Source organism: Poeciliopsis prolifica, unplaced genomic scaffold (assembly GCF_027474105.1).
Source record: "Poeciliopsis prolifica strain line A6 unplaced genomic scaffold, Auburn_PproV2 SCAFFOLD008, whole genome shotgun sequence".
NCBI classification, from domain to species: Eukaryota; Metazoa; Chordata; class Actinopteri; order Cyprinodontiformes; family Poeciliidae; genus Poeciliopsis; species Poeciliopsis prolifica.
In genome coordinates this window covers 75139-87149 of record NW_026562383.1, presented here as the reverse complement: position 1 = coordinate 87149, position 12011 = coordinate 75139, and the positions used below count along the sequence as shown (strand labels likewise).

The 12011-nt window shown below is 36.8% G+C and overlaps 1 protein-coding gene across 4 annotated transcripts in view; it reads right to left on the bottom strand.

Moving 5' to 3' along the window:
• Nucleotides 1-8654, bottom strand: part of si:ch211-207d6.2 (sickle tail protein homolog) — a 37187-nt gene extending 28533 nt beyond the window's left edge. For all 4 annotated transcript variants that reach the window (XM_055032958.1, XM_055032956.1, XM_055032959.1 and 1 more), the window contains exons 1-2: nucleotides 8066-8654; nucleotides 2930-3243 (exon numbers count right to left, since the gene is read on the bottom strand). In XM_055032958.1, the coding sequence (XP_054888933.1) occupies nucleotides 2930-3243; nucleotides 8066-8336 (585 nt within the window). In that variant the 5' untranslated portion in view covers nucleotides 8337-8654. The remainder of the gene's footprint in view (nucleotides 1-2929; nucleotides 3244-8065) is intronic.
• Nucleotides 8655-12011: the final 3357 nt, after the last annotated feature.

The window sequence follows — 12011 nt, the reverse complement described above, 5'->3', positions numbered from 1 at the left end:
GCTTGCAAATTTTTCCTACCTGTAAGACCTTTGGATCAGTGTAATAACAAAGCACTGGAAAACTATGAAATTCTTTGAGCTGACATCCTCCACGAGCAGCTCACCAGCTCATTGCTGTCAGTGGCAGTGACGCCCTCCTGACTGACTGATTGACAGCCACAGACAAGGCTGGGGACCATCTTCTTCCACACAAGAACCATCAGCCCCAGAACCAATGAGGTGTGTTCTATCCCCACGCCTCTCTGAACCCAAATGACTGTGAAATTCCTGACGCTTGCAGATAACCCCGCAGTCATTGTTCTGATCTAAGACACTGACAAACATGCATGCACACAGGAGGTAGATTGACTGGCTAGCCGGTGAGGTACATGTCCTCCCCTCACCATTCTCAACAACACTGTCGACTATGGATCACTTCCTGTTCCTAGAACAGGACGGGATGGGTCCAAACTGCAACAAAGGATCAGGTCTGCAAAGAGAATCATGAGGCCTGACCTTCCATCCTAAACTTGAACAGGTCTAGAGTAAGGAAAAGGGCACCTAACATCTCTGTAGACTCCACATATTCTGGACACAAACTGCTTGGACAGTTCTTTCCCGCGGCTGTCACTCTGAGGTACCATCAGAACACACCTCTCCGTCCGAATATTCAGTTCTGTTATGAATCAAGCATATTTAGATGATTCTATTTTGTCTGAAGAAATATTGGGTGTCCGTTGTCTTAATATTAAATTTCTTCTGAATATTACATGGGTAGTGTTATGTAAAATCTACTTTTTTTGTTTTATATCATGTTATAATGCTGTTTCCTCATCAAAGCATACTTGAGTAGATGCACCATCATGTTGTGCAAAATGGCGTTTTAGGAAAAACAACTGTGAATCATTGTTTCTCATGTGACTTCGTGTGTTGTATGCAATGTGAGCAATGTTCTGTTTGCTCCACCCAAACTGCCCAGGTGGAAATGAGCAGGTTGTTCAGGTAATCTGTTGTCTTGTCGTGTTCTGCTGCAGTCATCCTACTACAGCAGATTAGATCTGGTTGCCAGGTCATTCTGAATCATCTCAGTCTATTAACATATGTCTCATGTAATCATTGGTTGCTGTGTTTGAATGGAAGATTTTCTGAGCACACCGGTGAACTATATGAGGCTGAGTTTTCAAAATAAATATTCTAAATGAGGTTTACTGTGGAACTTAACACCAGTATTGAGGAACAAAGTGCAAAGTGACTTCAGTTAGAAAAAATCTCATATGACAGCATGACACTTGCCTAAGCGTAACAGTCTCTTGTCACGCAGGTAAACATAGCGATGGTCTGCATAGAAGGAAATCCGGTACTTCCTTTTTACACACACACCACACACACACACACCAGCACACACACACACGCAGGCACACACGCCTTACACGCGCACATACACACACACACACGCTCACACACAGAGAAAGCACACCTTTTCTAGTGCTTTGCATTCAACAGCTGCGGTCTGCAGTTGCTATTTTTTAGATTTTAGACAGACATTAAATCCTCATTGACTGTTAAGGTTCTAGGTACTCACCAGCTGGGAAGGAGGACTGCTGTTCACAAACGCTCTCCATCTAATCAGCATGGGGAGTTAGATTTAAGAGCTAATATTCCATTTTGAGGGGTAAAATTCCATCTTTGGTGTTTTCTTGATCCGTGTGGAAACTTGTGTTCTGTGTGTGTAGCTTGTTTCTGTGTCAGAATCAAGTCCTCTGACAGAGACCAACTTTGTTTCTCCTGCTCAGCCACTCTGTCACCACAATGCTGTTCCACACAGCTCCACCTCAGCTAATAATACTGGCTGTACTTGTCTGACAGGCACATGAAGACCAACTTGTCAACTTTATAGAATGACTCATTAAGCAAGTTGGGACATCTCCTATCAGAGGTTCTCTGTCAGCACACTGAAGTCCTCTTTCATTACTAACACAGACAGCACAAAACTCACAGTTGAAAAGTGACATTTAAATGCCTCTGCTCATGGAGTCAAACGATAGACATGTCTACCGTTAAAAAAAGTTAAAAACTCTTTGCTGAATAATAGACAATGGCTTGCAAAACTACTCACACCCCTTGAATTTTGATGTATTTTGCAACATTACAGCCACAGACATAAATGTATTTCATAGAATTTTTTTGTGAGACAGAAACACAAAGTATACATTTGTGAAGTAGAAAAAATATTAAACATGATTGAAATTTTTTTTTTTTTTACAAATAAAAAACTCAAATTGCAATGTATGAAAGTATTTGACCACCTTATCTCTGATTGCAGACATTTCCTAATGGCTGTTGATGACTAAAGATAATCAAAGAACACAGCAGAAAGCTGTGGAGAAGTTTAAAGCAGACTTAGGCTGTAAAAAGATTTCCACATTCCAGCAGGACAACCACCCTAAACATAAACAGGGGGTACAATGGAATTGTTTCAAGCAAAACATATTCATGTGTTAGAATGGACCAGTCAAAGTCCAGACCTAAACCCAGTCGAGATCTGAAAACTGCTGTTCACAAATGCTCTTCATCTAATCTGACTTAACTTGAGCTGTTTTGCAAAGAAGAATGGACAAAACTAAATCAATACAGTACAGAGAGCTAAATATTTTTACACGCCACATTTCTGAGCTTTTTATGCGTAAAAAAAAATGTTTGAATCATGTATAATGTTTTTTCTAACTCACAACTGTTTACCACTTTGTGTTGGTCTGTCACGTCAAATTCCAAAGAAATATATTTATGTTTACGGTTGTAATATAGCAAAAGGGTCTGCAGGTGATATCCATACCACCATTGAAGTGGTATGGATACTTTTGCAAACTTTTGCAATCCTCTGTAAGTTACTAAATTAACAGCAGCACAGACAATGTTTCAGTGATTATGAATGTGACAGTATATGACTCACCTTCGTACTCTCTCCATGTCCTATGATGACATCAGCATGGTGAGGATATTTTTGTTTGAGGTGTTTCAGGAACACATCCTTTTTCTTTTCCAAATCCAGTTTTGGTATTTTTTGACTGTTCTGCTGCTCATCTTTGCAGGTGGCACCAACAAGTGTAAAATTTCTAGGTAAAGTATTTGGGGAGGATAGAACTGGATCAACTGTGGAAAGATTGATGTCAGTGTGTTCCCTCTTCTTTGTTAGATGTTCTATGCCGCTGCTACTGGCAGTCAAATTTGTGGAGTGAGAGAGGTTGGATGGCAAGATTCCAAAATCTAAGTCAAATAGAGAAAAATGAAAGAAAAAACAGGATGAGAGGAAAAAAATAGGGATGATGCACTGAAAGATAGGGGGATGTACAGTTTCCAAACCAAAATCTACATGAGACTTCAAGTGCATGGGACTTGATGAAACCAGCTACAAGCATCATATTAGCAAGTAAACAAAAGCCAATCCATCCATTATACTTTGCTTTATCTGAGATCAGGTTGCTGGGTAACAGGTCCAGGAGGGAAACTCAGACATTAATTTCCCCAGCAACAGCCATGTGCAGAGGGGGCAGCCACTGCCCCTTTTATCCTTGATGCCCCTAGTGCCCTTAATGAGGTTTTTTTCTTCTCAGTTTTTCTTTAATTTGTGTGTCAGGAGGCCTGCTTGTGCCCTTCAATAATAACATTTAGTATAATAATTTAGTAAAATAAATCAGTCTGGTTGCTCTCGGTCTAATAATGACACTCAGTTTCTCTGCTGCCATGTTGTTTAGACAGTGGGTCCATGGTGACCTGCACCCTCTAACCATCAAATTATGGGCAAGATTTTTTTTTCAATAAAAACATAAGCCTGATGTTGACGTTAGAAAAATTGTTTATATTTATTTTTTGTATTTGTCCTCGCAGGAAGAAAACCTCTCCTCTCTCACAGGAATGGTTCAGCTGCAGAGAAAACTTGTATTCTTAAATTTCTATTTTTAAATTTTTTTATTTTATTATTTACAAAATTTCTTTGCAGGTTAGCAAGTTAATAATTGTTAATTTTATTTTTATTTTTTTCTTATTTAATTTTTGTTTTCTTTCTAAGTAAAATAGGAAGTAATGTGGATCTGTCCATTTTTTGTAAATGTAGTGGCTTGAAATAGGAAAATAAATCATCCAGATGCAACACAGGATAAAAAACCTCAGTGCAGAAGAAGCGGGGACACGAAACGACACATCATTGCCCTGCTAAAGAAGCAGCTTGCAATTATTGTATGAAAAGGGAGATTTTGCTAAGGTCTGCAGAAATAAAAAAATATTTGAAGTGAATGCTGGGTTTTCAACAGACAGCACAACTACAGTCAATAATGTTGCTTTCCTGGGATCACTTTCTGCAGAAGTTAAAGATAATCCAGGAATAGCAATACTGGTGTACAAACGACTGTATTTAAAATAGACACAGGAGCTGACGTCACTGTTGTCCCAGAAACACTGTATTCTCAGAACCAGTTTGGCAAATTAGATAAAGAAAATCCTGCGGGGACCAGGAGGATTAAAAGTATTGATAATCCAACCTAACCCGAACCAGCCCAAAGTAATATGGGGCCTAATACAAAATCATGATTTAGCTCCTCGGCCTCCTCCTTCTAAGAAACTCAGCATCTCTAAATGTGTTTAAATATAGATTTAGTGAAGTCTATGACATTGAGCCCAAATTAATTGGCCAAGTTTAAAATCAATTACTGAATATTGGTTATTATTTGCTGTGACTGAACAAACCCAGTTCAAGTTTAAGCTACCATATTGTAGCCATGGTAACACAGCAATCAAACTATCAAGATGACATTTTAAACTTTTACAAAGTGAACTTTCTAACAAATCCTTTTTGTACTATTTTTTCTCTGTTGAATGCATTAAAGAAAATTTAATTGAAACTCTCAATAAATGATGCTACCTGTTTAAATCTATTAAATATGTACACTTCATTCTGCTGCACAGTTGCTACCTCTTTTGCTTTACACCAAGAAGGTCTTGGGTTCAAATCCCAGCCTATCAAGATGACAGGCCATGCTCTGGACACTCATGATAATGTGCATGACAACACATTAATGACTAAGCAAACTATGAGTTTGTAAATTCCAGGATGTTTGGTTTTGATTACAATAAAGAAAATGATGAATGTCTTACACCAGGTATTGATTTGAGTCTCTTTCTCTCAGATATTCGCTTTGGTGCAACATAATTGAAATTCTCAAAACTATTCATTCAATCTTCAAACCCTTGTGTCTACAAAGCTTCCATCTGACTTTAACCCAAAACTTTAACTTAGTTATGAATATTCCTAAACCACATTGATTGTCTTCTGGAAACTGCACCAATTATTGTTAGAAATGTTTTGTAACATGCATAATGTTTATTTATTTAAAGCTAGCTGTATGTGTACAGTTTTGAATCATATTTCATCTGATCATTTGTTGCAGCTGTTTTGTTAAACTATTCACAGATGTCTGCATTTCAGTTTTACTCTACAAAACAAAAATGTTCACTTGTTGCTAAATGCAGCAATAAATGGTTGGGGTTTCTCAACACTTCATATGTAAACTGCAAAACATCAAATAAAATGTTGCCATTTTCAAGTCTTTTTGAAACATTTATTTAACACTAAAGCAATTTTCTGTCTCAAGAAATAACACAGATAAAAACCATATCTGTCTCACTAACATATAAAAGTTTAAATAACACTGTTAGTCAGTTGACTGAATAGCTGCCCAAGTGTCTAAATTGTATCTAAATATTCGCACAGTGTTGTGCAGCATAGTGAAAAATAACGATTTACCTCCAGGCCTCCAGTGAACTAGATCAGTCCTGTCTCCTCAATCACATCATGGGAAGCCAAAAGCAGATGTAATATATACTTCTAAAGATAAATATATCTTTCTTACATCTTGTGTTGCAACGCTAGTACAATGGAAATGGAATCGGCACACAATAAATATAAATATTTATTATGTTTATTAATATGACATCTGTATTAAGTTGTAATATTAATACATGTTGGAATGTAGTTTTCTTTTTGAACAAACACTAATCTTTTGGCTTTGTAATGACAACTAATAGATTCAATGTGGTAACCTTCAGAGGTTCTAAGGAATGTCTGGGTCATCTATAAATCACAAGAAACATGAAGAGCAACATTTGATAATAAAAAAAAACATTTCTTTCACCTAGTTACTATTTTAATTTATGTCTGTTCAATTCACTCCATCTATACACACATGCACATATACACGCCACTTTACAATAGAAGTAATCTTTACACCTACTGTAAAGATTACATCTATACAGTAAATATAATCTTAAGGTATTCTGAAAACAAACAGGCCAAAAAGGAATGTATAACAAAACATCAAGTTTGAAATCTCTCTCTTTTTTTTTTTTTTTTTTTTTTTTTTAACTTTGTTTTATCAAATGACCAATTCATTAAACTGGTGAAGCCAGTGCAGCATGTCAACCATGATGTGTCAAGCCTACCTGAGACCGGCTCACCATGGGGAACCTTTTGTTTCTTCCACTCAGTCCCATTCTCCCATAAGGCGCGTTTATGGAATGTTAAATATGCAGACGCATGTGGCTGGAGATTTCGTTTAATATCTTCACATATCACCTACCTGTTTTATGTCTCTTTGAGAGAATGTACATTAACAAGACTGTTTCCATTCCACAAATCTTTGCTGCAGTTTGACAGTTACCTCACAATTTGGAGGCTAGCTCAGAACTGCCCTCTGGTGGAAATATTGCCAAACACCCATTCCAACTGAAAAAGCTCCCTCAGGGACAATTTCTATGCACAAGGCTTTTCTGGCACTCCTCAGTTCTTTTGGGCTCATGTCTCCTGTCAAACATCCCAGTAAAAAAGAAAAAATCACTAGAATCAGGCATCTGTAAGATACTTATTACAATATGTCAGCCACTAATGAATCTAGTCTATTGTTGAACACCTTTCTGACAACAGGTTTGTGTGATCTTGACTTGGATTATCATGCAGGATGAGGATGTTCTCAACTCTCTCGTTCCCACTCACTACTTGTTTTGTCTATGAACAGAGAAAAGTAATGGACATTAATTGACTGATGGGGGATCCCCTAAGAACAGTTTGATAAATATGAACATTCGCAATGCACCCAAAAAGACACACCAATAATGAGACTTTATAAAGTATTTATTTACCAAACTTTAAAATTTAATTGGACCACATATGAAATTGTGGAATATACCATCCCAAATATTGTTAGCAACAAGCTGAATAATTAAAAATAATAAACTGGTATTATGCTTTTGCACTCTCTTTAATCTTCAAATAACCCAAAAAATAAAAGTACAATAGGCAAATACCCATCTGAGAAACAGTAATGTTCCCTTTAAAAACAAAAACTCTTTTAGAACTCAAAATTCACTTAGTTTGAACATATGAGACTTAACAAAAATAAACTGGACACTCACTGCTGTTTCTCCATCCATAGTGGCTGGTTTATATAAAGTCCTGATTAGTAGCACCTGTAGCTGTACACCTGTACCCACTATGCCTATGCCTACTTTGCCTACTATGCCTACTTTGAGCAATTTATTATTATTGTTTATTATTGTTATTTGCTGTCTTTCAGAAGCACTGACAATCATTTTAGACCGAGGACAGTCAGACAAATTTATTTTTGAAAATTATCATTTTTATCTAAATACTACTGTTGAGGAGCACAAGCAGACCTCTTGACACCCAAATAAAAAATGGCAAACAAAAAAACAAAAGAGACAAGGATAAAAGAGGCAGGGGCTCAAGCCCCCTCTCCTCTATCCGCAAACATGCCTGCGAATTGTCATACTAAATGTGATTATCTTAACATTACATAGGCATCAGAATTTGTTTATTTCATAACATAAGCCTCTAAATGTAGACATGTTTAATCAGAAACATGTTTTATGCTCATTATCTTCACTGTAACAAAAGATTTTCAGTCTAGTACTAGTAAGACATTAGCAACTGATCATTTTTCACCTTGAACTGTGTTGATTCTCTGCTCCCTGTTAGACCAGCTGTGTTTAAGTTAGGATGTAAAGAAAGTGAATGTACCTTTGCTGATGTTAGTTCCTGTGCACATGGGTTTGTCCTGCAGGCCTGGCGGTTGTGCATGCCCTTTTGATCCTTGCTGTGATCCATCTGAGAAAATCTGTTTGTGTATTTTGATGGGTTTGTCGAGCAGGTTCCCTTCACTACCAGCCCTCATTAGTCTCTCTCCAATTCTTAACATACATGAACGATTGCCATGCACTTCCTTTCTCAAGCTAGGGCTCTTCCAACCAGCTGGTCCATGCCAATCAACTCGGGAAAAAGACTTGGACATCTTTCTTCCTGAGCTGAGCAGAGCGTTTGTGAAATACTCCAGTTTGCTTTCTTCTTACTTGCTGTTTTGTTCTTCAGTGTTTTCCTTTTCAGTTTGGAAATTATATTGCTCTGAGGATTTTGCTCCCACTTTTCTCTTATTTTTTCTTTGCCGGGAACGATTGCTGGATTTCTTTGCTGGAAGAGTTGATTATTAGATTATTCTTCTGTAAATGATGTAGGTCTCCATTCTTGTGCTATTTCCAGTTAAAAAACAATTAGCTTTTTTTGCATCCTTCTTCTTCATATCCTTTTCAGAAGTTGCTTACAGCTTGTGGTCTGTTAGTATTATTCTGTCCTGGACCACTGCGTCCTTCTGTGAGTCTGAGCTACTCTGAGCTACCTACAGTCTCTCCCTCCTTCTCTCTCTCGACTCAGCTCTGTTTGCTATTGGATCTGCTTTTGTCAGTTCCTATCCTCACAACAGACTATGAGTTGCCTTACTCCATGAATCATTTCAGCCACTTTTCTTCCCCCTTTTTTCTTTTTTCAGTGAAAGTATATTTATTCATTTTTTTAATTATTAGTATTTGACACTTTTTGTCCCTAATTATGTTTTATTTCTTATAATATATATATGTAAGCACAACCCTTGAGAAGCTTGGTGTTGTTATGGGATTCTCTTGGGATTCTTCTCAGAATTCAGTGACTGTCACACATGTTACATTTGATTTGTCTCCTAGATTTAAATTTTGAATATTTATGCAATGAAAAGATCTTAAATTCCTCTCATTCCAAGAACAGCCTGTAGAGGGAGCTCTTAATTGAGACTGCGCAGTGTGCACATGCTAGCAAGCACCAAACCTCCTACAACAGCCATATACATGTGCATGTTTATAAGAAAAAAATGACGTGTATAGAAAGCCATGCCTTTACCATTGTTGTTTCTTGGTCAGATATTTTTCATATTTCAGCCCCGTCCACACAGAGAAGATTTTAGGAAACTTTGTAAAGATTTTTTTGTGGTTTTGGTATTTTGGGAGACCACAAACTATCCCACAAACCAATACTAATGTACTGGGGGCCAGAATACATTAGGTTTTCTATCACTTTATCATTTCTGACATAACTGATGTATATTCACATAGAAAATAAGTCAATAGGGTTTAATTTACAATTTTTATGTCTTCGTGTGATGAGGTAGATCTTAGCCGGCTGGTGACAGAAAAAGTAGATCTTGGTCTCAAAACGTTTGAGCACCCTTGTTGTACAACATGGATTCAGGTGTATCATGGAACGGGATGGGAGTCAGAGTCCCATCTGCATGATATGCAACGTCAAGTTGAGCAACTCTAGTCTCACCGGCAAAACTAAGGAAACACTTCTTGAAGCTGCATGAAGATGGGGAAAAGTAAAAGAGTATTTTGTGGATTCAAAACTACCAAAAACAAATTAAAGTTCAAATTTTAAAAAATTGAGCTATTAAAAAAAATTCTTTCAAAAATTCAAAATTTATTTTAAATTAGCAAAAAAGCAAAAAAATATATATTTTTGGGGGCTGAAATTCTTTTTATGGGGCCAAAATATTTCTTTGGAGCCACAATAAAGTAATACTGTAATTTGTTGTGAGTTCATGCACCGTGTTGGTTTTGTTCTTTGAGACAGGTGATGTTCATGCACAACTCATTTTGTGCACCAGTAAAAAAAGCATATACCTATATCTTGAATTTGGAAAAAAAAAATCATATTTAATTTATCACTAAAGAAGGGTTCAGTGAATGTGCATATGAAAATGATGGGTTTGGTACCTCAAAAAAGGATAAAAACCATTGGACTATAACCTACATGCACCTCACTCTCACAAATAACAAACATGATGCCATTCTGTATTGTTTGGAGTGCTTTTTGCATCATCCTGAGGCTCGGCATACCTTCTTTAGCATTTTCAGTGATGCTTCATTCTGTTCTTTACATTCATTTTTGTTCTTTACAAAAAATTACAGGGTTTCTCTCTGTGTGGATGGAGCCCTAATACAAAAGATGCCAATGTTCTCTCTCAGTTAATGGAAATGACTGGTTTGAGAAAGCTAAGTGTAACTCACTAAAGCAATCATTACAACCAAGGTTGTGAGAGTATCCTTTCTGCACAAAATGAACAGAAGAGAACTTGACTGCCTCTCTTTACCTCAGCAGTCATTTCTACCTATGTTCATAACTCCTATTTTCATTTTCACTCTACAACTATTTTAAATTTTAATGTTAATAAATGTGCTCCAGTCCAGGAGTCCTTTGGTTTTTGCTTGGAATGGTTACAAACACCCATCCGTTTTAACCAATGTCACAGTATTCCAGAAATACTGGAATACTGTGACATACAAATTTGGAATACAGTATTACTATGTGACATTTCTCCTTCCTAAGAACAACAACAGAACATTCCCATTCACTGCACTTTACAGAAACCTACAAAAAACAATAAAACATTAGAGCAATTAAGCGCTTGTATTTTAAAGAGTACAGAAAAACACCAAAGAAAAAAGTATGACTTACAATTTTAGGACGTTATGGACTCTCTATGTATGTGACATCATCAGAATTGATGATGGTTGGTACCTCAAACCATCATCAATTCCAGATGCCTGGAATAGAAAAACATTTCTGAGTGACTTCTTTGTCTGTTTATGTTAGAAGTAGAAAAAATAGTCAGCAATATTATAGAATCAGTTGATGCTGGCATTAACTATGAAGTTGGTTTCAGGGTGAACTTAAAGGAGAAAAACTACCTTAAAAGCTACCTTAAAAGCCCATCTTCAGCAGTCATCAGATGAGAAAGGTGACCAGTCTGTCACAGGGCTCTGAAAGCTGACAATGAATAAAATGTATGAGCTTGAAATGGTAGATTAACAGGGGGAATAAATTCTGTCCAATTATTTTAAAATCAAATCATGTTTATTAAACACTTAGTGTTGGAAACACATTTCTGCTTTAGTGAGTTACACATTTTTGACAGGAAAGCTGTGGCTCCATACTCTCACTCCAAAATGTTCACCACTACTAACCCAAAAGACAAGAACTTTTTTTCTATCAACAGTTTTGATAGGAAAAAAAATCCTTCCACCATGAAGACGATGTGGATGATCCTCCTCAAAACTGTTTGGTGATTTGGTGGAGCCAGAGTTTCTTCTGAGACAGGAAAGCTTTTAAATTTTCTCATACCTGATCTTTAAAAAAATTTTGTTTAAATGTGTGAAGCTTATGCTGTTTATATAAATATGCCTATGAAGAAAACAGTTTGCTATAGATATTCTTAATCATAAAAGAGGAATTAATTCTATATTAATACAAGAGCATGACACACCAAGCTACTCAAGCCCAGGAATGTAGAACACTGGAGCGGTAAGATGAAGAAAAGAGAATCCATGACCTCAGGCCATGAGAAAAGAAGAGAAAGGCAGTTAGAGCGTGATTAAGGAGATGTCAGAGTAAACTGAACTGGACGTGAATGGGGCCCAAAGTACCAAACTACACGAGCAAGGGTCAGGACTTGAACTAAGGTTCAGTAGAGTCTACGCCTTTTGCTTCTGTCAGTGGTAGTTCTTTGTCCCTGGGCCCAGCCATCCCTCCAAAATACAAAGAAATGAATGTGTGTTTAGCTTAAAAAAAAAAAAATACTGGGATACGCTATTTGCTTTTATTC